We start from the raw sequence: 25,925 nt of genomic DNA, 5'->3' as shown, positions 1-25,925 counted from the left end.
GGTGGAGGATGGCCTAGAGGATGACAGAATGGGGAGGCCAGGAGACCAGCGAGGAGGCAGGGGCTGTCGTCCTGGCACAGGATGGGGAAGGCACCTGGGGTTGGCATGGATGGAACGGTGGTTGTGGGGCAGAGAGACTTGGAAAGACTTCTGAGAGAGTTCGAAGGTAACATCCACAGGAAATGGCAAATAAACACGTGGGAGGGGTTGGGTGAAGGAGCCGGAGACTACACGCAGTTGATCTGGCCTGAGCAGCTGGGAGATGGCAAAGCCCCGGCTGGGCAGGGACTTGCAGGAGAAGGAGGTCTGGAGGGAGGTGGTAAGCCGATGAGAAGTGGCGTGCGGGATACGTTGGGTTTGCTGTGCGGGGAGCGTCCAAGTGGAGATGTCCGATGGGCAGATAGATCTACACATCTGGAGCCTGAGAGAGACCTGGGCTAGAGAAACACTCGAGGGCTGGCCAGAGATGAAGAGCTGGAGGAAAGGGGTCTGACCATGGTCACTCTGGGGGTCACTCGGCAGGTCTCAGCCCAGGCCCTCTTTGCCACACTGGGCCACCAGTAATGCCTCCTGTCCCTCCCCGCTGAACAAATGCCCTGAAGACTCTGGAGTCAGGGGCTGCTTGGGGCTTACCAAATGCCCTCACGTGTCCCCCACTTCCCCCTCACTTCTTCCCTTGAAGCCCAAACCAAACTGCAGTGTCATCAAAACCATCTTTTTTCTTGTTAGGCAACAAGTTCAGTGACACTCTGAACTCCAGCCTGGTTCTGCTCAACTTTTTCCCTTGACTTTGGCATTTTCACTTTGACATCTTCCCTGAGAGGCAGGGGGTGGGGACCCCAGCCCCAGATGGTGACGTTGGGGGTTGGCCCAGGCCTGGGGTGTGGAGGAGCCTCACCACCAGGCTTCCTGTCTCTTCGTTTACATACGTCTCTGCAGAAGTAACAAGCACTCTCCTCAGGGGTCTCCTGGCCGCAGATCCCCAGCCTTCACATAGACACACCTGTGTGAGAAGCAGAAGGGAGGGAAGACACAAGTCCCAAGGTAAGATGGATACAGTCAGCTTCATTTCTTTCCAAGGGTCTGGGAAGGGAAGGAGAACGTGATGGCAGATGCGTTTTGGAATGTTCTGGACTCCCAGTTCTCTGCCTACCACTCCGGTCATCTTCTCTTGTGTTTCGCACTAAATGAACTGTGAGTTTCAAGAGGCTGGGGACTATGGCAAACTTCTCTCCACATCCCCCTGTCCACAGCTCAGTGCCTGGAGCAGAAGGTGCTCCTCAGAGTGGCGCTGAGCTAGATTGTAAGGTCAGAGAAGGCACGGAGACTGGAGGCCACCCAGGCTGAGAAAGGCGGTGGGAGGCAACTAGCCAAGGGGCCCCCTGGAGATGGCAAGAAGAGGATAGGAAGAGGGGAAAGAGGGAGAAAAGACAGAAGAAGGGGCAGGAAACAAATAGAAAGAATAAATATATATTAAGGAGGAAGGATGCCCATAAAAAATTTAAACGAAAAGAGGAAACAAAGGAAAAAGCAAGAAAATAGAAGGACAAGCGAAATCTAGTCTAGAAACAAGTCTCCCCAGATCAATTTTCCCAATGACGCCATTGCCAGAAATTCACACCAGAAACCATATTTGTTTGCAGCATTTCATAAGCCCTATGACCAAGGTAGGTTCCTTTACCTATCTTTTCTGCTTATATTTATTTGTACATTTTTGTCTAATTTGGGGCATTTTTAGGATTTTTGAACAATATGTCTAAGGGTGCTTCCGTTTTAATGAGCTTAAAGCTCATGATTAACGAAATTCTCTGAGAAGGTTAAAACTGAGCTCTTAGATATGCAATGCTGTAAACATGGTAGATACATATTCTTAGGTAAATACATCATTAGAAAAATGGCTTCTAAGAAAGTTTTAGATGTCTCAGCTGCTCTAGAAAAGGAGGCAAGGCAGTTTAGAAAAGGATCTGCAGGTCCCTCCTGGGCTTGGTGTGGTGCGGGGGGATGCAGGAGGTGTTACCCCTCAAGATGGAATGTCTTGTATAATCCCGCCGCCCACCTCCACCCTCTTTGTCCTTTCCCCTCTCCTAAGACCTCCATGGCCTTGCAGCGCTGTCCCCAGGTGTCCTCAGCCTTCCCTTCTAGACATATTCTGGGAGAGGGACCTTCTCCGTACAGTCAGATTCCTCAAAATAGAAAGGCCCCACTATCACTAATTCAAACATTTTTCTCTGGGTGGGATAGCTCTTCCTGAAAGTCCCTTTCTTGTGGGGCAAATTTTTAAGGGTGCAAGGCTGACAGTAGAACCTGATGGGGCAGATCACCCCGTTTCATATTTTGATAAATAATTTCTCATGCTGTGTTAGATTCTGTGGGCTCATACAAAATGGCTGCCTTCTTAACCTTGGATGAAGGAGTTCCCCAAGGACAGGATCAGAGAGAACTCCCGACATGATTTCCCTCTTTCAGTTGGGGGGCACTTGTGTAGAAGAGGTCTACCTTAAAATAAAAACTCCCCCCGGCCAACTGGTTCTAGGCAGAAGGGCTGTAGCAGCTTAGGCCCTGATCCAGGCCTTAATGGTGAGGTGGCGGCAACAAGGGAGTTCAGTAGACCAAGGGTCTTGCACATTTTGGACACTCAACAAATGTTGAATGAAATAACTTTGATGAGGGTGGGTGATGGGAAAGGGGCAGATGGGGGCCTGGGTTTGTAGGGCTCTAAGGTTGAGCTCTGTTCCACACCTTTTGGGGGATAGAGGGGAAGGAAGGAAGGAGGGCACAGCACCCCTCACGTGGGCGTCTGAGGCAAAGGAGAGGATGGCGGAGGTTGCAGCCACTGAACCACAAGGGTCCCTTAGAGGGTCACGGTCTCTAGGAAGTGTATACGAAGCCAGTAGAGAGCATGAATGCGGTGGGGGGCCCATTCCGCGGCAGGGCTCGAGGGGCTGCCTGGGGGCTCCGGGGAGAAGATGAAAGTGTCTGTGGGACCACACATTGTTGCTGTGGTGGGGCTGTGCCCTCTTCCTCTCCCCAGTCTTGCTCCTCATCCCATGTGGGGGGCCAGGGCAAGGGGAACAGGAACCTCAAGAGCTCAGAGAGTTTGCGAATGTGTGTTGCCATTTTGGTCTCACCGTTCTCTTGGTCCCTTTTGATCTCTCTTTTGGTCTCCTGCTCTGGGCATGTGTGCTGCCTTTCAGAATGTCTTCATCCCTTTCCCTCTGACGCTGCCCAGTTTGTACTACCCTGGGCTTGGCATGGGATCAGGGATTATGAGAAGTGTAGCGGTGCCTTTGACCAGCTGCTCTGGGGCTCTCCCTCCCAGCTTTTCTCATCCTCCCTTGGGACCTCTGTGTGCTTCTTGGAATCTGTCCTTTTCCCTTGGTCCACCCTGCAGACATCTCCCTCTCACTCACCTTCGGCTCCCGGCTGTGCTCTGCGGGCTCCCCTCACATCAAAGCTTGTTGAAAACCTGTGTTCCGCCAGAGGCCTGGATGCCTGATTACTGGCAAGAAGGGGCTAGAGCTTAGTGGCAGCTGGAGGTGAAGATGAAAAAGGAGGAGAGAGGCAAGGGGCGCTCCCAGCCAGACCAACAGAGCCGGAATTGGTTCCTGGCATCCGAGGCCATGAGGAAGAGAGGTACAGATGTGGGGAGTTGCGGATGGGAGCCATCAGTGTGGGGCGGCACACATACAGAAATACACAGATGTGAGCAGAGGAACAAGGAGAGACAAAGGGAGAGAAAGAGAGATGGGGGGGGGCCAGAGCCTGGGGGACCAGCAAGCCCTCCCAGCCTCTCTCAGGCGCTATGGCTTACAGGGTGCTACTGTACTGGGGCAGAGCGCGTCTGGGGAGGATGAGGATGTGGGAATCAAAAGCCTGCTCTTTGGGGCGGCAGCGGAAGCCCAAGTCACCAAAGCAAGCAGCAGCTGGAAACTCTTAGCTTCCTCCACCGAGGAGCTGAGCCCCGGGTGATTTGGGGCAGTACAAGGAGCTGGAGGTGGGGAAGGAGCCCTCGGCACAGACCCCAGGATCATGGCATGAGGAAGAAGAAATGGCCACCAGCTGGGGGAGGGTCAATAGTGTCCCTAGCCTTCCCCAGGCATCTATACTGAATTTGGACCCTAGGGAAAGGATATTCCAAATGGAGACTCCTTTACTCTCCGCTTGCCAAGGACATAGCTGGGGATAAGTCCAGGATAGGGGGACAATGGGAGCCACTCTCAGACATAAGAGCAACCATAGCGCACTCTCTCCCCTCAGCAACCCCATGCCCCATGCTAGCTTGTAAACAGCTGCCCCTGTGACCAGCCTCCACCCTCTGTTTCTGGAAACCTTCTCGATCTCTTCATTTCCTATTTCCCTGGTTTAAAAAAAAAATTCTGTCAGAGACATCTAGCTGGCCCAGGCAGAAGATCATGCAACCCTTGATGTTAGGGTCGTGAGTTCGAGTCCACGCTGGGTGTAGAGATTACTAAAAAAAAAAAAAAAAAAAACTTAAAAAAAAATTTCTGTCAAGCCCCTATCTTGTGTTAGGCCCTGGGACATTACTCTTGCAGGCAGATGGAGTGACTGGAGATGGCATTTTTTTTTAAAGATTTTATTTATTTATTTGAGAGAGAGAGAGTATGAAAAGGGGGAGGGTCTGAGAGAGAAGCAAACTCCCTGCTGAGCAGGGAGCCTGATGCGGACCCGGAACTCCAGGATCGTGACCTGAGCCGAAGGCAGTAGCTTAACCAACTGAGCCACCAAGGCGCCCCCTGGAGATGGCATTTTTATATCATATCTGATATATATATATATATATATCTCCTCATTGGGAGGTCCATGTCCCCAGCACCCATCTGAGAACAACATCCCTATCATGGGTCAGTGCCCAATGGGAAATATAATCTGCCTCTGATAGCTCAAGGGACTGCAGAAAGGGGTTCTTCCCAGAGGTGGCAAGAGGGAATCAGCCAGCGCATGGAGGTGCACCAGATGTTAAGTGCAGTAGGCAGGGATGGAAGGGGCAAGGGTGAAATGATGTTTCTGGAATCTAGGGAGGGTTTGAGTTGTGGATCGGGGGCCATCTGACAGGAGCTATAGTCAGGGTTTGGGGAGAAGAAGGGGGAGGGAGGGAGTATAGCAATTGCCAGAAAGTAGGCCTGAGTAGGAAGAGAGTTAGGGAAAAGACCCCAACCTCTTTCTCTGACCCTCCTGTCTCTCGTGGGTGCGTCCCACTGGCCAACCCCAGCTAGTAGCAGGGGAGCACGGGAGCCTGTGTGGTACAGTCTGCAGAGATCAGCCTCATTGCAGAGAGCAGGGCAGGGAGGCTGGAGAACAGCCCAGAGGTGGGGAGGGGTGGGGAGAGGTGGAGAGGAGGGGGAGTGGGGGGAGGGGCACAGGAGTAGGCAACATGCATGGGGGTGAGTCGGGTTCATCCGGGACAGGGTGGGCATAGACACATACTTAAACGACCCGCTTTAGTGACACAATTACTACGTCGGGTGCAGGAAGAAGTCAGGGATTTTCCCTCCTCCATTCAATTCCATTTGGTCCAAGTTAACCAAACACACCCCAAATCCCTTCTTGATGCTCCAGCGGGTGCTGGGCCCTACGGAGCTGGCTGGACCCTCATCTTCATCTTGGAGGAGATCAAGCTTCCCAAACACTGCACCGTGTGATAGAAGGCGGACATGGCTGCGAGGGCATCAGCAGGGGCCTGCGGGAGCGGGAGTGGAGCTGCAGACCTCAGTTAGCAAAGACGGGGCCGGGGACAGAGAAACAGGTCTGGATGCACAGTCTCCTCTTGCCAAGCTTTGGACCAGGTTCACGCTGACACTGCCCCCCAAGGCAGCCACCCCTCTGAGGCCTACTTGCAGTCTGGGCCTGGAGCGTAAAGATACCAGCCCTGTTCCCACCTGCGTTCCAGACATGATCTGGTGGCCTTCCTCCTGTCCCCACTCCTTCCATGTCATCTGGTCCCCTTCCCAAAGCTCTACACAGACCCTGTCCCGTCTCTGCTCAAAATTCAGCAGTTCCTCCCAGTCATCTGCAGAGCAAAGCCCTGAGCTTCTAGCCTCCCTGGCAATATTCTCAACCAGGCCTCAGATGCTTTCTCACATCCCACCCCCGTCCTCCCGAGTCCTCTCCAGACTCCCAGCTGGGAGCTGGGCCCTGCCCCCTGATAGGCTGCCTAACCTAGCTGTGGCACAGTGGGGTTCCCCCCTTTCCCTCTAACTTATGGTTTGCACACTTGAGCCTATGCCAGTCACCTCAGGGTGGAGTGGGGTTGTGAAAACACAGCAGGCTAGACAACCCCCCACCCCCCCACCCCCGGTTTCTGATTCAGCAGGACTGGGGGGAGGCCTGAGATTTTGCATTTCTAACAAGTTGACAGCTGCTGCTGATCCAGGACCATACTTTGAGAACAGATGCTCTGGGTGCCTGGGTGGCCCAGTCAGTTGGGTGTCTGCCTTCGGCTTGGGTCGTGATCTCGGGCTCCCTGCTCAGTGGGGAGTCTGCTTCTCCCTCTCCCTCCACCTCTCCTCCCTGTTGGTGTTCTCTCTCTATCTCTCTCAAGTGAAAAAATAAAATCTTTTAAAAAAAGAGAGAGAGAGAGAGAATCACAGCTCTAACCTCACACTGCTCATTGTGCTGGGTTCATTCAGAGCCTTTCTACAACCCCCCCAACCCCGCCCCAGGCACCACCATCTCCGGAACTCACAGAAACCAACTCTGAAACAGTATTTTTCTGCTTTCCCTCAGAGGCCTTACAGGGTTGGTCTGAGAGTGAGCCGGGAGTTACCCTCCGTTCCTTCTCTCCCTCACCGCTCACAGTGTATCTGGCCCCAAGTCCTGGGAATTTGCCCTCAGTCATGCCCCTCAGGGCAGTCTTTTTCCACACTTCCATAGTTCTGACTTGTCCCAGTTCGGGCCTGTCTTCTCTCACCAGGATGGTCACCACCTGGCCTCCTGTGCTTGGCTGCCTCTAGCTTGTCTCCTCCTTCCTCTCACAGTCACTGAAGGGAGCCACTCTGCACACCAAATCATATCCTTCTTGACATAAAGTCCTTTACTGGTTCCCCAGTGCCTAGGGTCATGGCCCCTCATGGCAACATGGCATTGGAGGATCTTCACGGCTTGGCCTGGCCCCTGTCTCCGTCCTCACCAGTTTGCCACCTTCTCTGTGAATCCTTTTCTGAGGCCACTTGGAGAACCCGCTCTGGCCTGGGCACAGCCCTGTGCGCCTGTCACCCCCTCGTATCCCTTTGTGCTCCAGGCCCAATAAGTGCCTGCTGACTGATGATTGGTGTCTCCTCAGGCCCTGCTCTTTGTGCGGGGAAGGCCCAGGTCCCTGCTTCAGCAAGGCCGCGATGAATCCAGGAGCTGCTCTTAGGCATCTGCTCCTGGTGCTGGAGTTGGGTGAGTGCTCAGACTTGGGGTCCTGGTGGGAGGAGGGGCTGACTGGGAGATGATGCAGAGGTGAGGGGTTGGCCTTGAGGCCTGAGCTCCTTTTTTCCCACCTAGCGATGTTCCCCACGGTCACTCAGGGGAGAGAAGTGGTGTTGGGGAAGGTGGGAGACACAGCCGAGCTGCCGTGCACTGGTTCCGTGGGGCAGAGCACAGTCTTCAACTGGATGAAGTCTTCCTCGGTCAAGATCCTGGGGCGTCAGGGCAACCTCTGGATCACAGGTAAGGTGGCCCAGCTCCCCGTCCAGGGAGGAAGACACCATGGACTGAACATGCCTGGTAAACTCTGAGATCCCCAGAGGGGTCTGGTTGACCGCTCAGGTGCGCGCTACCAGTCCAGGGTTCCCCTGTGCCACCTGCGATGGCCCCGGGAGTGGCTCTCCATGTCTGTTACAATTTCAGAATTTCAATGTCCATGGCCTTATTTCAGTGGATATTAGAGAAATAAGGATCATATAAAACCTGTAGGTTCATGGATGTTATTGCTACAGACCTAGGATGATATGTTTTTGCTTCCATTAAAAAGCAACAGAATGATTTTTTTTTTTTAGCTTTTTAAAGAGGAATTAAGATCTTTATACTTCTTAGGAACATATTTTGCAGTAAAGGAGTTTTACTGTCACATTCAGGCTTGCCCTCATGCTCGTCTTTAAAAAATTCTTCCTTCTTGTGTGTATGGCCTCGAATCTTCAACAGGAAGCACCATATGAGAAAACCTCATCAGCATGGAATGTGTAATTTTGTAAATATGTTTTTTATTTTATAAGTTTGTTAGATTTGCCATTGTTTGTACTTCATTGCTCGTTTTTATTTTTTACTGTTTTTTTTAAAGATTTTATTTTTAAGTAATCTCTACACTCAACGTAAGGCTTGAACTCACAACCCCAAGACCAAGCATTATACACTCTACCAGCTGAGCCCACCAGATGCCCCTCATTGCTTATTTTTAATTATGAAAAATTTAAACATATAGAAGAGTAGAATAATTAGATAATGAACCCCCATGTATCCCACTCAGCTTCAACAATTACCAATCTATGGTCAGTTAATGGTTTCCTTTCATCTACAACCCCAAACCTCCACCACCACATTATTTTATAGCAAATAGCAAACACTATATCATTTCGTCTGTAAATACTCCAGTACATATCTCCAAAATGTAATGACTCTTTTTTTTTTTTTAAGATTTTATTTATTTTGACAGAGAGAGAGAATAAGAGCAGGGGAGGGGGGAGAGGGAGAGGGAGAGGCAGAGGCAGGCTCCCCAGCAAACAGGGAGCCTGATGTGGAGCTTGATTCCAGAACCCTGGGACTGTGACCTGAGCTGAAGGCAAACGCCCAACCCAGTAAGCCACCCAGGTGCCCCCAAATTAATGACTCTTTAACAACATATCCACAGTATTATTATCACCCATTAAGAATGAAGAATAAGGGATGCCAGGGTGGCTCAGTGGGTTAAGCCTCTGCCTTTGGCTCAGGTCCTGATTTCAGGGTCCTGGGATCAAGCCCTGCATCGGGCTCTCTGCTCAGTGGGGAGCCTGCTCCACCCCTGGCCCCTGCCTGCCTCTGCCTACTTGTGATTTCTATCAAATAAGTAAATAAAATCTTTTAAAAAGAATGAAGAATAATCTGGGGTGCCTGGATGGCTCCCATAGTTGGGCATCTGCCTTCCCCTTGGGTTGCAGTCCCGGAGTCCTGAGATCTAGTCCCATATCAGGCTCCTCGCTCAGCAGGGAGCCTTCTTCTCCCTCTGCCTTTCCCTGCTGTTCCCCTTGCTTGTGCTCTCTCTCTGTCAAATGAATAAATAAAACCTTTAAAAAGAGAAGAATAATCCCCTAATGATAATACATATCCAGGCAGTATTCAAATTTTCCCAATTGCCTCTCATATTATATTTACATTTAGTTTATTTGAATCAGGATTCAGATAAAAATTTATGCATGATATTTGGTTGATATGTCCCTTAAATCCCTTCGAACTTATGTATTTACTCTCCCAGATTTTTTTCCCTCTTATCACTGATTGGTTGAAGAAATGAAGCAATTGTCTCATGAAGTTTTGCACGTTTGAATAGGAGCTGGCTGCATTCCCATGGTGCCATTTAACATCCCTCTGTCCCTTGTATTGCCTATAGATTGGTGCTTAAATCTAGAGACTTGATTAAGTTCACATTTAATTTTTTAAAAAGATTGTACTTATTTATTTATCAGAGAGAGAGAGAGAAAGAGGGAATAAGTGAACACAATCAGGAGGAGTGGCAGGCAGAGGGAGAAACAGGCTCCCCGCCGAGCAAGGAGCCCGATGTGGGACTCAATCCCAGGACCCTGGGATCATGACCTGAGCAGGCGCTGAACCGACTGAGCCACCCAGGTGTCCCAGTAATTTTTTGACAAGAACACCTCATAGGTGGTGTTTGGTACTACCAATTTCATCACATCAGGAGCTATGTAATGTCTATCACTCTTTTTGGGCTATTAAGATTAATTGATAGGTTCAAGTGTTAGCTGTTAAGTGATAATTATAAAAACATTATTTTTTGTTTTTTAGTTTTTTTTATAGTTGCCTTCCATTTATGTCAAATGCTACAGACATTCTGTTTATTATAGCGATAACAACTTTCCTTTTATTTATTTATTTTTAAGAAAGAGAGCATGAGCCAGGGATGAGAGGGCAGAGAGAAAGGGAGAGAGAGAGAGAATCTTAAGGAGGGGCCACACTCAGTGCAGAAGCTGGATGTGGCTCTCGATCTCACGACCCGGAGATCATGACCTGAGCCAAAATCAAGAGTCGGATGCTTAACCGGCCGAGCCACCCAGGTGCTCCTAAACTGTCCTCGTAAAATAAATGTATTTATTCTAAAAAACGTGAATGCATTTAAAGATGTTACATTAATAAGATAGGTAGATTTGGCCAAAATCATGTAGAAGATGTGTGAATGGTTGAAGTCTGGGAAACCTGGCTTTTGTCCAGGACTCTGACTTTACTAGTGAGGAAACTGAGGCCCAGGGAGAAGTCCCTGCCCCAAGTTTGTGCTGGGTTTAAAGGCGGAGCTGGGGCTAGAGCTTTGGTCTTTCAACTCTCAGGCCTAGGCTCTCCTGTGGGAAGTTATCCTAGGTGCAATCAAAACTGAATTGGCCACGTGCATAGAAAAGTACCTCTGTTGAGAACGGACGTCTCTTGGCACCTGGGTGGCTCAGTTGGTTGAGTGACTGCCTTCAGCTCAGGTCATGATCCTGGAGTCCTGGGATCGAGTCCCCACATCAGGCTCTCAGCTCCATGGGGAGTCTGCTTCTCCCTCTGACCTCCCTTCTCATGCTCTCTCACTCTGTCTCTGTCTCTCAAATAAATAAATAAAATCTTAAAAAAGAAAAGAAAATGGACATCTCCTCTTCTTGCCTCTGTCCACTGGGAGAAGAGTCCTGCATTTTTGGCAAGGAAGTTCTTGCTGGACCCCAGAGGGACAATTCAGACACCCCCCCCCACCGTGTCCACTTTTCATGTTTGGACATGAAGAAAAGGGAATATTGGGCTGGATCTTTATTGACCCAAAGCCATTCCCTAAAATTAACAAAACCCCCAAACTCTGATCTCTTTCTGATACAGGCACACAAAGCAGAAATCAGCAGGTTAACGGCTCTTGGCTTGCCCATGTCCTCTCCATCAAACAGCTGCTTAAAGAGGACCCTATGGGGGACGCCTGGGTGGCTCAGTCAGTTAAGCTTCTGCCTTTGGCTCAGATCATGATCAGGGGGTCCTGGAATCGAGCCCCGCACCGGGCTCCCTGCTCAGTGGAGAGCCTTCTTCTCCTTCTCCCTCTGCCCCGCCCCCACGCTTGTGCTTTCTCTATCTTAAATAAATAAAATCTATCTTAAATAAATAAAATCTAATAAATAAATAAATAAGAGGACCCTGTGATCAAACTAACTTGTGTCCTCCCCTGGCCTGTGGGCTCCTGGTGCCCATTATGTAATTTTCACTCCTGGGCAGAGCTCAGAACACTCCCACAAACTCTGCAAGTGATTTTCTTGTCCTAGAATTCTATTCTGCTGAATGGCTTGAAATAGGCAGACTTTCAGCTGAGACTTTATTTTTATTAATTTTAACATTAAAATGAGTTGAAAAAGTAACACAGGTACATGGTAAACATTTAAAACCATGCAAACGATACCCAGTGTGTTGAAAACAAAATTCAGCTGAGTAAATTCGGAGATCTAATTGGCTTTTTCCAGTGATTCATAAATTGGGCAACATCCTGTCTAGCAAACAGAAAAGAGCTCTGTAGAGCTGTAGAGAGGAAAGGTTTTTAAAGGCAGAAAAGGGGTGGGAAAAGGAAGGTTATTAGCAAAGAGTGCATTGTTTCAGGCAAGGTCACCTGCTTGAGGGGACAGAAGGGGTCCTTCAGGCAGATTTCCTCACAAGAGCTGACCAGGTAATTCCAGATTGACTCATTAAAGATTATGTTGCTGGGAAAAGTTGAAACTGCATTAGGTTAGGTATGAAGTCTTGGTTTGCTGATGTGGGGGTTAGCATAACTGACGCCATTTTGGTCCTGTTGGGTCTTTTTTCACAGTTCTCCTCTTTTGATCACAGCTCTCAGCTAAACTGAGAGTGACATTAGCAGCTCTCCCAGCTACTGCTCTGAAGTTCTTGAAGTTTCTGTTGATTCTTTGTCTGGTACTCACAGGTCATGACTTCTCCCCCCTAATCTCTGTGACATTCATAGCTTATAACTTCAGGCTTACAATTTTGAAGTTGGTGGTTCTTTTTGTTCCTTTTCTGATGTTCCAGTCTTAGGGAGATCATTTGCTTGGTGGTTAGCAACAGCCAACATTTGGGTCAATAAACTTTATTTGGATCGATAAAGATCCAGCCCTTTTCTTCATGTCCAAACTCGAAGAGTGGACACGTGTGCGTGTCTGAATCATCCCTCTGGGGGCCCCAGCAAGAACCTCCTTGCCAAAAATGGAGGTCTTTTCTCCCACTGGACGGAGGCAGGAAGAGAGGACATCCATTTTCAAAGGCATCTAAAGCCTTTGAGAGAGAGGCACCTGGGTGGCTCAGTCCCTTAAACATCTGCCTTTGGCTCAAGTCATGATGCTGGGGTCCTGGGATTGAGGTCTGGGTTGGTTTGGACTCCCCACTCAGCAGGGACTCTGCTTCTCCCTCTCTCTCGGCCCTTTCCCCTGCTCATGGCTTCTCTCTCTCTCAAATAAATAAATAAAACCTTAACAACAACAACAACAACAACAACAACAAAGTAAAGTCTTTAAGAAGATACAGTGCACCAGGGAGACTACTATATTATAAGCAGGGAAATTCCCAGTGTTTGGAGTGTACTTTGGAATCATGATCCCTGAGACCCAAACCAATAAAAATCAAACAAGTCAAAGAAAGACCCCATTAAAAGAGTCACCTTTTCAAGCCAAGTAGCTTGCTCAGTGATGTTATGTAACTGAGTTTCAGCTTCCCTAGAACTGTTAATCCAGGCTCAGCAGGTAGTACCGGCCAGTGCAGACACTTCTTTGCTCAGCAAAGAGAGAATTAAAGTCTGCCTTATTATCAAGAATCACTTTGGCCAGAGAATCTAAGGATTTTTGTTGGTTAGCTATTATTTTAGCAGTGGATTCTATAATATTTTCAAGAGTGAAGAAGTTCCTGATTGTATCCTCGTTTGCATTTAATACTAGTTGGGGGAACACTGATCTACCAAGGTAATTTTGAATCAGGGATACCTACTGGTAATTCATGTTTGAGTCTGTGGTTCAGGACCAGAAAGGTGACTATCGTGGAGGCCAGTTAAATTTAAGGGTCTGTAGACCACATGGGTGGTTTTCTTCTGATTACCCTTGCCTGGTATCTCTTCCCCAGGTTTGGGGTTTTTAACCAGAGACAGGGAAATGGACCAGGGGCTCTCTAGTGTCATGGACAGATCAGATTTTTTTTTTTTTAAAGATTTTATTTATTTGACAGACAGAGAGCACAAGTAGGCAGAGAGGCAGGCAGAGAGAGGCAGGCAAAGAGAGGAGGAAGCAGGCTCCCCGCCGAGCAGAGAGCCCGATGCGGGGCTCGATCCCAGGACCCTGGGACCATGACCTGAGCCGAAGGCAGAGGCTCCAACCCACTGAGCCACCCAGGCGCCCCAGATCAGAATTTTTTATGACAAATCCAGCAGCCTGAAGGGTTACCCCCTTTAGCAATGACCTGGGAGATCCAGATGATCTCCAAGCCAATGCCAATCTTTCCAAGCCAATACCAGAGTAAAGGAAAGAGAGGAAGAAAGAGTGTCATGTTCAGCTTAAGTGTGAAGTCTTGATCTAGCTTCTTGGGTGGGAGCAATTTATCTCAACGTCTGCTACTCCTCTTCTCAGAAAATTTGATTTTGAGGTCTCCAGCTAAAAGATTTTGAGGTATACAGGGCCAGGTGGCAGGTGGAGACTTCCTCAGCTGTAAGACATGTCCCCAAGGCTCAGGTCCCTTAAGTTTGGCTGCCATCTGGGTAGCAAAGAGGACCTGATTTAGTACCATCCAAGGAGATTCAAAGGCAGTCTTTGTTCTTAGTGATTCCAAATCAAAAGGAGGAAAGAAAATTGGAAATGTTAGTTTGGAGAGTTGCAGCCAGATATTTGAGGACACTAGAAGAATTCAGGACCCAGTCCAGTATACAGGTATGTAAGAAAACCTCAAAGAAAATTAACAGGGTTTGAATCTAATATGGACAAAAGTGCAAACATAATTTTTGTCTCTATAGTTAGCCCCATTTTTATCAAAGATAATCACAATAAAACTAATTTGTTTCATTAAACTTGGTCTGATTATTTACATAAGTGCTGCATGAATAGTGATTGGCCATATAAACTTTTTTTTTAAAGACTGCTTTGCTGGAACCTTATGAATAAGGTACTAGGTCAGTTTTTTCAAGGGGCTTTTTTGGCTCCATAAAGTCAACCTTATTTTTTTTTTATTAATTACTTTTATTAACATATAATGTATTATTTGCCCCTCGGGTACATGTTTGTGAATTGTCAGTCTTACACAATTCACAGCACTCACCATAGCACATACCCTCCACAATGTCCATCACCCAGCCACCCTCTCTCCACCTCCCCCGCCCAGCAACCCTCAGATTGTTTTGTGAGGTTAAGAGTCTCAGATGTACAGATGTACATCTGGCTTGGCAGAGGTACAAATACATTTTATAGTTTCTAGAAATATATGCTTTCTTTTTTAAATAAAGATTTTATTTATTTGTTTGACAGAGAGAGAGCAAGAGAGGGAACACAAGCAGAGGGAGTGGGAGAGGGAGAAACAGGCTTGAAACCTGACATGGGGCTTGATCTCAGGACCTTAGGATCAGGACCTGAGCCAAAGGTAGACACTTAACCACTGAGCCACCAGGTGCCCCATAAACAAGTTTTTTAACAGAGATAACAGGAACTTATTTGACTAGTTAACCCAGGTAGAATAAAAGTTGTGTGTCTGCATTGTTTTTATATTTATTTATTTAAGATTTTATTTATTTGACAGAGAGAGAGACACACAGGGAGAGAGGGAACAAAAGCAGGGGGAGTGGGAGAGAGAGAAGCAGGCTCTCTGCTGAGCAGGGAGCCTGATGCGGGGCTCGAGCCCAGGACCCTGGGATCATGACCTGAGCTAAGGCAGACGCTTAACGACTGAGCCACCCAGGTGCCCCTGTTTTTATTTTTTTTAATTTTTAAATTTAAAAAAAAAGATTTTATTTATTTGAGAGAGGGAGAGAGAGAACGAGAGAGAAAGCATGAATAGGGAGAGGGAGAGGGAGAAGCAGACTCCCCACTGAGCAGAGACCCTCCCCTCCCCACTCCACCCCTCCACCCCCCTACCCTGCCCCTGCAACATGGGGCTCTATCCCAGGACTCTGAGACCATGACCTGAAGGCAAACGCTTAACTGACTGAGATGCCCAGGCACCCCTGCACTGTTTTTAATGTTGATAATTCTACAGACATGTCTATTTTAATTAAACCAACATTGTAAACTTTTAATTACTAAAGATTACCTCAGATCATGTGAACCTGAAAAGTGTTTGGTTTCATTTTTACTACATTTCTAAGAACTTTGGGAGTCTATAAATTAATTTTGACAATGTCATCTGGAGGTAGAAAATGCCACACATCTATAATACACACACATATATAGAGACACATGTAAACACATCCATACAGATGCAAAGAGCTTATAGTTTGCAATTTTCAGTTACTTCCATGAGATGGGTATGATAATGCAAAACTTACTAGCTTATAAAAGAACAATTGGAAAAAGTTAAGATTACCTGCTCGGATGCCTAAAGCTTTTTATAAATATGAGTGGTGAGGGGTGCCTGGGTGGCTCAGTGGGTTAAGCCTCTGCCTTCGGCTCAGGTCAGGGTCTCAGGATCCTGGGATCGCATCTGGCTCTCTGCTCAGCGGGGAGCCTGCTTTCCCCTCTCTCTCTGCCTACTTGTGATCTCTCTCTCTCTCTCTGTCAAATAAATAAATAAAATCTTAAAAAAATATGTTAGTGGTGAGACACAATATTTTTCATTTGTCCAAGTCTCGAATAACATTTCTTCCCCTTTTGCTTTTCTTCTGAAGAATTACCTCCCTAAAGTTTATAGACTAGGCAGAATACTTACATCTCAAAGGCACAGGGAAAGAATGCAAGTTCCCCTAAGAAGAATTATTTCCTGAGGCCAAAAATTTTTACAGTACTTAACAAGCCTTTTGAGAGAAATAGGGAAGGTTTGGGGATTGACATAGGAATAGGTGGATTTTGCACTATTTCTAGAGAAGGTAAGGGTAGCTGCTCTCAATTCCCCCAAGGAACTGGGTTATAGCCTAAACGATAGCGAGAAACCCACCTGGCCATCCAATCACATTATCTTCAAATTGCTTCAGAACCCTCTCCGGACACAAAGTTTCATCTTAGCATAAGGGAGAAGGCTGAAAAACTTAAAAAAAATCCTTTTAGGATTGCCTGGGTGGCTCACTCGGTTAAGCATTTGACTTCAGCTCAGATCATGATATCAGGGTTCTGGAAAGGAGCCCGCAGGCTCTGCTCTCAGCAGGGAGTCTGCTTGTCCCTCTACCCCTCCCCCAGGGCTCGCTCTCTCTGTCAAATCAATAAATAAGATCTTTAAAAAAAAATCCTTTTAAATATCTTGTCAGTGTTCCGCTGGGACAAACAGCACATATTCTTGGCAGTATTGAACAGCTCCTGGGACTCAAGAGGTAGCCACAAAAAGGGTGCAAAATATATTTTATTTTCTCTCCCTACTCGGTACTATGCTCAGAGATACAGAAGAGCTGACTCTGGTAGTTCTCACCTTGAGCTGGCTTCTGCCAGTTTTTCCAGGATCCCATCTGTACGGAGCTTGGGTATCTACCAGAATTTGGCAAAGTTTTCCATAAGCTTTAATTTTAGTTTTCCCTTGGCTGCTTGAAGTGAATAACATAGCGTTTACTAAAAAAATCCCATGGAGTCCCAACGACTCTGGGAGGGGTCCAGACAGACAAAAGGGAGGGGCTCCCTTTTGAGGATACTATGGGGGTATCTGTAAGGTCACTCAGCTGGCCGACTTTTATTTATGGTCTTGTAGTCTCTTGAGAGTGGAAAGCCAGTTCAGGTGGAGGGTTACTAGAATGAGCGCTCAAATAAAGGACCGAGGGGCGCAGTTACATCACTCTTACAGTCCTTTGTTTTAGGAATACCTTTTAAGGAAGGTACTTTGGAATTTTGAAACTTTTTTTTTTAAATCATGATAAGTGTACTCTTTAATCCCATCCCCCATCCCCCCAACCCCTCCCCTTTGGTAACCATCAGTTTGTTCTCTCTAGTTAAGAGCCTACTTCTTGGTTTCTCTCTCTCTCTTTTGTTCTTTGCTTGTTTGTTTTGTTTCTTAAATTCCACCTATGAGTGAGATCATATGGTGTTTGCCTTTCTCTGACTGACGTATTTTGCTTTGTATAATACTCTCTAGTTCCATCCGTGTTGTTCCAAATGGCAAGATTTTATTCTTTTTTGTGGCTCAATAATATTCCATTATATATATATATACCATATCTTCTTTATTCATTCATCTATGAATGGACACTTGGGCTGCTTCCTTATCTTGGCTAGTGTACATAATGCTGCAGTAAACATAAGGGTGAATGAATCCCTTTGAGTTAGTGTTCTTGCATTTTTTTTTTAAGTTGTATTTATTTATTTATTTATTTATTTTTGGTAATCTCTGTATCCAACATGGGACTCAAACTCATGACCCTGAGATCAAGAGTTGCATGCTCTTCTAACTGAGCCAGCCAGGCACCCCGTGTTCCTGTATTTTGAGGTAAATACCTAGTAGTGCAATTCCTGGGTCAGAAAGTAGTTGCATTTCTAATTTTCTGAGGAACCTCCATACTGTTTTCCACAGTGGCTGCACCAGTTTGCATTCCCACCAACAGTGTAAGAGGGTTCCTTTTCCTCCATGTCCTCACCAACACTTGTTTCTTGTGTTTTTGAGGTTTGATTTAGCCATTCTGAGAGGTGTGAGGTGATAATACATTGTAGTTTTGATTTGCACTGACTTGCATCTCCCTGATGATGAGTGATGTTGAACGTCTTTTCATGTGACAGATATTTTGAAGCTTGTTCTATATTCATATGCATGTGTGTTCATATATCTACGTCTGTCTGTCTTTATTTCTACCTCATTTCTTTTTAGTGACTGCGTCGTTCTTTTTCATAATTATGCCATGATTTATTTGACTGACCCTTATTGTCGCACATTCAGGCTGTTTTCAGTTTATTACTATCACAGTGAATCAAACTGTGTATCTCTGAACACATATGCAAATGTGTCTTCGTAAGATAAATTCCTAGAAGTGAAATTGGTGGAACAGGTCAGCTTCATCTTTAGATCTCTTTCTGTTATGCAAATTTTTTTCAAATGGCATCTGCTATACGATTTGACTATATATTAATTTGTACCTTCCAATACATTACTTCCTTTATGCAAATTTTATTGATGTTACTGTTTTCTTTCTCCGCATTTAAAAAGTATTACATACTCATTACAGAATATTTGGCAAATGCAAAAAAGAATAAGGAAGAAAATCAAGTGCATGCATACTTCCACCATTCAGAGATATCCTCTGTTAACATTTTGATATATTTCTTTCCAAGCTTTGTTTAGTGTGGATAATGTAATAGATATATTTTTACATAGATGATATCATGCTGTATTACCTTTTATCTTACTCCTCCATAACATTTTATCATGATGGGACAATCAATTATTAGACTAATTTTTAAAAATAATCTGCCAAAGTTTAACAAATACAAAATTATAACTCTTTTATGTAGTAATAGCTACTCTGGAAAATTTACTTGACAGAAATAAAATTGTGAATAGTTCATGATATTTGTACAAGGATGTTGTTATAAGCATTGCTTATAATACACAAGAATAAAATTCAACTAAATATCCATTAATGAGGGGCGCCTGGGTGGCTCAGTGGGTTAAAGCCTCTGCCTTCGGCTCAGGTCATGATCTCAGGGTCCTGGAATCAAGCCCCGAATCAGGCTCTCTGCTCAGTGGGGAGCCTGCTTCCCCCTCTCTCTCTGCCTGCCTCTCTGCCTGCTTGCGATCTCTGTCTGTGAAATAAATAAATAAAATCTTAAAAAAATATATCCATTAATGAGGAAAGAATTGAACTATGGTACAATGATGGAAAATTATTCAGGTAATGAAAAAGTAAGGGCTTTCAGGAGAATGGAGTAGACATATATATTAGTCAGCTTAGGCTGCCATAACAAAATACCATAAACTAGGGGTCTCCAGCAATGGAAATTAATGTTTTCACAGTACTGTAGGCAAAAAGTTCAAGATTAGGGTGCCAACACGGTTGGGTTCTGGAAAGAACTTTCTTCCTGGCTTACAGGTAGTGCCTTCTTGCTGTGTCCTCACATAGCAGAGACAGAGAGGAAGAAAGCTCTCCGGCATCTCTTCTTATAAGGGCACAAATTCCATCATGAGGACCTCATGACCTCGTATAAATCCAAATCTAATTACCTTTCAAAGGCCCCATCTCCAAATACCACCACACTGAGTGTTCAAGCTACAACATAAGAATGGGGGCAGGGGATACAATGCAGTCCATAGTAACTTACTTTGTGCTAAGCACACTGGGTACAACAGAAAACCCTGGACATTACACACAGAACTAACATAAGAAGACTCTGGAAGCTGTAGAGGAGAGGACAGCCTGGTAGAGAACCCAGTGTCTGAGGAACAACAAGGTGGTGTGTTTTCTTTTGCCTTGTATATTCTAGTCTTGGAGCTAAAGAAGTCAGCAGCTTGGAAACCTCAATGGACACAGACAAAAATAAGCTTCAACAAAAAGCCTGCTCTCTTTAACCAGGGGACCAGGAAAGGAGCAACCTAGAAAGACAAAATACTTTTAGATCATAACTGCTGTCCTTCTGTCAATCACCAGAAGAAAAACAGTGGCTCCTTCCCGTGCCAGAAGAGGCTGAGCAGGGAGCCTAAACTTCTACCCTCCTGGGGCTATTGAGGCACCCCAATACCCCCACAGGTCCCAGTAGAAACCTGGGCCATTCATTCCCTTCAGCCAGTGGCAAGTGTTCTCAACCCCCTGCATAGTCAGTAAAGGTCACATAAGAAGCCTGGATTTCCACCTCCACCCAGCAGTCATGGGGCACCCCTCCTTGCTGGATGGTTTTCAGAGGAGGTCTAGTAGAGAGTCAAGACTTTCACCATCACTCAGCAATAACAAAGCCACAATCATAGGATTTATGGAGATTGTGTAGGCAGCTAGAAATTCTACCCCTGCCCAGTTATAAGGAGCATGCCTTTCTAGTGGCAAAGGAGAATGAGAGGGAAACCTAGATTTCTATCTCTACCTGGCATTAGTAAGCTAGCACCACTCTCTTCCCTTGTCAGAGTGATGTCAAAGAAAGCCAGTTAAGATAGAAGGCTCAAATAAGATCCAAAATCTCATTACATAACACTCACATGTCCAGGTTCCAATAAAGAGTCATTCATGAAGGGCACCTGGCTGGCTCAGTCAGAGGAGCATGTGACTCTTGATCTCAGGATCATGGGTTCAAGTCCCACATTAGGTGTAGAGATTACTAAAAAAATAAATAAACTTAAAAAAAAGTTATTTTTTAAAAAATCATTCATGATACCAAAACCCAGGAAGATCTCAAGTGGGATGAAAAAAAAGAATCAGTGACTGTCCACACTGAGATGAAAGAGATATTGGAATCATGTGACAAAGATTTTAAAGCAGTCACAGTAAAAGATCCTTCAGCAAGCAATTACAAACATACTCAAAACCAATGAACAAAGAAGTAAAAGATAAAATAAAAGAAGAACACATGGAAATTTTGGAACTGAAAAATATAACAACCAAAGTACAAAGATCAGTGGATGGACTCAACAACAAAATGAAAAGGATGGAGGAAAGAGCCAGTGAGCTGCAAAATAGAATAATAGAAATGATGCAATCTGGGGGTGCCTGGGTAGCTCAGTCGTTAAGTGTCTGCCTTCCGCTCAGGTCATAATCCCAGGGACCTGGGATCAAGCCCCACATCGGGCTCCCTGCTTAGCAGGAAGCCTGCTTCTCCCTCTCCCACTCTTCCTGCGTGTGTTCCCTCTCTCTCACTGTGTCTCTCTCTGTCAAATAAATAAAATCTTTAAAAAAAATTATGCAATCTGATCAACAGAGGGAAAATAAACTGGAAAAAAATGAACAAAGCCTAGGGACCTGTGGGACTATAACAGATGATCTAGTGTTTGTGTCAATGGAGTACCATAAGAAGAGGAAAAAGAAAATGGGGCTGAAAAAACATTTGAAAAAAAAAAAAGGCTGAAATGTCCCAAATTTGGTAAGATATTTAACCTATAGATTCCCTCTCTTGCTGTCTTTCTCTCCGTCAAGTAAATGAATAAAATCTAAAAAAAAATAATAATAATTGAAATTGTGCAGTGCGTTCTCTGACCACATGGAATCAAACCAGAAACCAATAACAGAAATATAACAGGAAAATCTCCACACACTTGAAAACAACACCTTTTCAGTATTCTGTGGGTCAGTAGTGAAGTCTCAAGAGAAAAAGAAAAGCACATCAAACTGAGTAAAAAAAATTTTTTTAAAGATTGTATTTATTTATTTTTTATTTTTTTAAAAATATTTTATTTATTTATTTGACAGAGATCACAAGTAGGCAGAGAGGCAGGCAGCACGCTCCCCAACGAGCAGAGAGCCCAATGCGAGGCTCAATCCCAGGACCCTGGGATCATGACAGGAACTGAAGGCAGAGGCCTTAACCCACTGAGCCACCCAGGCGCCCTATTTATTTATTTTTTAGAGAGCAGGGAGGAAATTGGGGGTGGAGCAGAGGGAGAGGGAGAGAGAGTATCTTTATTTTTTTTTTTTTAAGATTTTATTTATTCATTTGACAGGGAGAGAGATCACAAGTAGGCAGAAAGGCAGGCACAGGGGGAGGGAGAAGCAGGCTCCCCGCTGAGCAGAGATCCCGATGCAATTTGGGGCTCCATCCCAGGACCCTGTGATCATGACCTGAGCCAAAGGCAGAGGCTTAACTCACTGAGCCACCCAAGCACCCCAAGAGAGAGAATCTTAAATAGGGTCCATACCCAGAGTGGAGCCTCACAGGAGGCTCGGTCTCACAACCCTGAGATCATGACCTGAGACAAAATCAAGAGTCAGACACTTAACCAACTGAGCCATTCAGGGGCTCCAAACTGAGTGAATGTTTAAAAAGCATCTAAAAAAATCTTACAACTCATATTATACTTAATAATGAAAGACTGAATGCTTTTCTCTAAGATCCAGAACAGAGCAAAGATACCTGCTTTTCTACCTGTATTCAGCATAGTACTGCAACCCTTAGCCAGTGCAATAAGGCAAGAAAAGTATACAAAAGAAACACTGATTAGAAAAGAAGAAATAAAACTGTTCTGATTTGCAAATGACAAAGAATCTATATTTTAAAAAAACTCTTAGAATCAACCTATGAGTTTAGTAAGTTTACAGAAGTTAAGAGAGGGGCGCCTCGGCAGCTCAGTCATTAAGCGCCTGCCTTCGGCTCAGGTTGTGATCCCAGTATACTGGGATCCAGCCAGATCCAGCTCCCTGCTCAGTGGGAAGCCTGCTTCTCCCTCTCCCACTCCCCCTGTTTGTGTTCCCTCTCTTGCTGTGTCTCTCTGTCAAATAAATAAATAAAATCTTAAAAAAAAAAAAAAAAGATGAGCAGGGTGCCTGGGTGGCTCAGTGGGTTAAAGCCTCAGCCTTCAGCTTGGGTCATGGTCTCAGGGTCCTGGGATGGAGCCCCATGTTAGGCTCTCTGCTCAGTGGGGAGCCTGCTTCCTCTTCTCTCTCTCTGCCTGCCTCTCTGCCTGCTTGTGATCTCTGTCTGTGGAGTGAATAAATAAAATCTTAAAAAAAAATGAGAAACATACAAAAATCTATTGTTTTCCTGTATCCTAGCAATGAGTATGTGTGTACAGAAATTTTAAAAATAATGCCATTTACAAATGCTCAAAAAACACTTAGGTAAACGTAACAACATGCACAGGATTTGTATGCTAAAGACTACACAATACTGATGAAAGTAGTCAAAGAAGATCTAAACAAATAGAGAGACATGCTATATTTATAAGTGGAAGACTCAACACTGTAAATTTGTCAGTTCTCCCCACATTGATATACAGGTTTAACACAATTCCTATCAAAGTCCCAGCAAGATTTCTTTTGTAGATATAAATAAGATTATTCAAAAATTTATAGGGAAAACGAAAGAACTCAAAGAACTAAGCCAATTTTGAAAAAGGAGAATAAAGTAGGAGAACTCAGTCTATCTGCTTTCAAGACTTATTATATACCTAGAGTAATCAAAGTTAGGTGGTATTGGTCAAGGGTTAGACACATAGGTCAATGGAGCAAAATAGAGAACCCATAAATAGATCCTCATAAATACATCCAACAGACTTTTTTCTTTTAATACAAAGGTATATTGAAGGAAAGATAGCATTTTCAACAAATGGTGCTAGAATAATTGGACATCCATAGGTAAAAACAATCATCAGCAACAACAAACCCTTGACCTAAGTCTCACACCTTAGTTAAAAACTCAAAATGGACTATGAACTTCAATGTAAAATTATAGCCCATACGAGAGAACTTTCAGTACCTAGACTGGGCAAAGAGTTCTTAAACTTGATACCAGGGGCACCTGGGTGGCTGAGTGGGTTAAAGCCTCTGCCTTCGGCTCAGGTCAGGATCTCAGGGTCCTGGGATCGGGCCCCGCATTGGGCTCTCTGCTCAGCGGGAAGCATGTTTCCTCCTCTCTCTCTGCCTGCCTCTCAGCCTACTTGTCCTCTCTGTCAAATAAATAAATAAAATCTTAAAAAAAAAAAAAAAACCAAAAACAAAAACCTTGATACCAAAAGCACAATCCCTAAAAGGAAACATGCATAAATTGGTCTTCATCAAAATTAAAAACTTTGCTCTGCAAAAGTCTACTAAGAAGAGGAAAATATAATTTATTAAATGTAAGAATATATATGCAAACTACCTCTCCAACAAAGGATTAGTACCTAGAATATGTAAACAACTCTCAAAACTCAATACCAAGCCCCCCCCAAAACAAACCCCAATCCAATTAGAAAATGGCCAAAAGATATGAACAGATATTTTACCAAAGAGGATAATAGAGATGAGAAAAAGCACATGAAAAGGTCTTCAACATCATTAGTCATTAGGGAAATGCAAATCGGCACCATGATGAGGTATCATTACACAGAATGGCCAAAGTAAAAAATAGTAACAATACTAAATGCTGGTGAAGATGAAGAGAAACTGGTTTACTCTGGCATTGTTGGTGGGAGTACATAATGATACAGCTATTCTGGAAAAAGAGTTTGGCAGTTTCTTTCTTTCTTTTTTTTTTTTAAAGATTTTATTTTATTTTATCTGACAGATATCACAAATAGGCAGAGAGGCAGGCAGAGAGAGGAGGAAGAAGGCTCCCAGCCGAGCAGAGAGCCGGATGCGGGGCTCGATCCCAGGACTCGATCGCGGGATTTCGACCCGAGGTGAAGGCAGAGGCTTTAACCCACTGAGCCACCCAGGCGCCCCGTGTTTGGCAGTTTCTTAGGAGCTAAACATGCAACAACCCAACAATTGTCCTCCTGGGCATTTATCCTGGAGAAATGAAATGAAGATTTATGTTGACCCAGAAATTTGTATATAATTGTTTATAGCAGATTTATTCATAATAGCCAACAAGTAGAAACAATGCAAATGTCCTTCAGTGGATGACTGGCTATATCTATACAACGGAATACTTTTCAGCAGTAAAAAGAATGAACTATAGATATATATAGCAACCTGAAAAAAAAAAAAAAAAAAAAAGTCAATCAAAAAAAAAAGTTAATACCAAAGGTAATATGCTGTGTAATTCTATTTATATAACATTCTTGAAATGACAGATTATAGAAATGGAGAACAGAAAAAAAAAAAGAAATGGAGAACAGATTAATGATTACAGAAGCTAAAGGAGGGAGAGGTTTGGAATCTAGGGTCTGGGGTTGAGGGAAGGAGATATGGCTAGAAAAAGGCAACATCCTTGTGGTGTTGAAAATATTGTGTATTGGGGTGCCTGGGTGGCTCAGTGGGTTAAAGCCTCTGCCTTCCGTGAAGGTCATGATCCCAGGGTCCTGGGATAGAGCCCGCATCGGGCTCTCTGCTCAGCAGGAAGCCTGTTTCCTCCTCTCTCTCTGCCTGCTTCTCTGCCTACTTGTGATCTCCGTCTGTTAAATAAATAAATAAAATCTTAAAAAAAAATAAGAAAGAAAATGTTGTGTATCTTGACTGTGTCAATGCCAATATCCTGGTTGTGATGTTCTACAATTTTGCAAGCTATTACCATTAGGGTAACCTGGATAAAGGGTACTTGAGATTTCTGTGTTATTTCCTATAGTTATACTGAAATAAAAATTTTGATTTAAAAGATCAAAAGAATAAAAAGATTAGCTCTCATAATTTCAAAATAAAACAAACAAAAAATGAAGCTCCATATGTATATGCTTAAAAGGATATCTAACATATTTTAAGTGGGAGGAGTAAGTGTATGTTAATATAATGCCATTTTAAAGATTTATTTATTTATTTGAGAGACAGAGAGTTGGGGGGGAGGGGCAGAGGGAGAGAATCTTCAAGCAGACTCCCTGCTGAGCATGGAGGTCAATGCAGGGCTCAATCCCATGACCCATGTGATCATGACCTGAGCTGAAACCAAGAGTTGGATGCTTGGGGCGCCTGAGTGGCTCAATTGGTTAAGCGTGTCTGCCTTCAGCTCAGATCATGATCCCAGGGTCCTGGGATGGAGCTCCGTGTCAGGCTCCTTGCTCAGTGGGGAGTCTGTTTC

At 44.9% G+C, this 25,925-nt stretch overlaps 1 protein-coding gene across 2 annotated transcripts in view; it reads left to right on the top strand.

The window, feature by feature from the left end:
• Positions 1–913: 913 nt before the first annotated feature.
• Positions 914–25,925, top strand: part of CD4 (CD4 molecule) — a 36,461-nt gene continuing 11,449 nt past the window's right edge. For both annotated transcript variants that reach the window (XM_080812553.1, XM_080812552.1), the window contains exons 1-3: positions 914–1,044; positions 7,301–7,401; positions 7,507–7,671. In XM_080812553.1, coding sequence (XP_080668679.1) covers positions 7,353–7,401; positions 7,507–7,671 — 214 coding nt within the window. In that variant the 5' untranslated portion in view covers positions 914–1,044; positions 7,301–7,352. The remainder of the gene's footprint in view (positions 1,045–7,300; positions 7,402–7,506; positions 7,672–25,925) is intronic.

Source organism: Martes martes (genome assembly GCF_963455335.1).
Source record: "Martes martes genome assembly, chromosome: 8".
Lineage (NCBI taxonomy): Eukaryota > Metazoa > Chordata > Mammalia > Carnivora > Mustelidae > Martes > Martes martes.
Note: the sequence above shows the minus strand (reverse complement) of the source record. Positions and strands in the feature narration are given on the sequence as shown.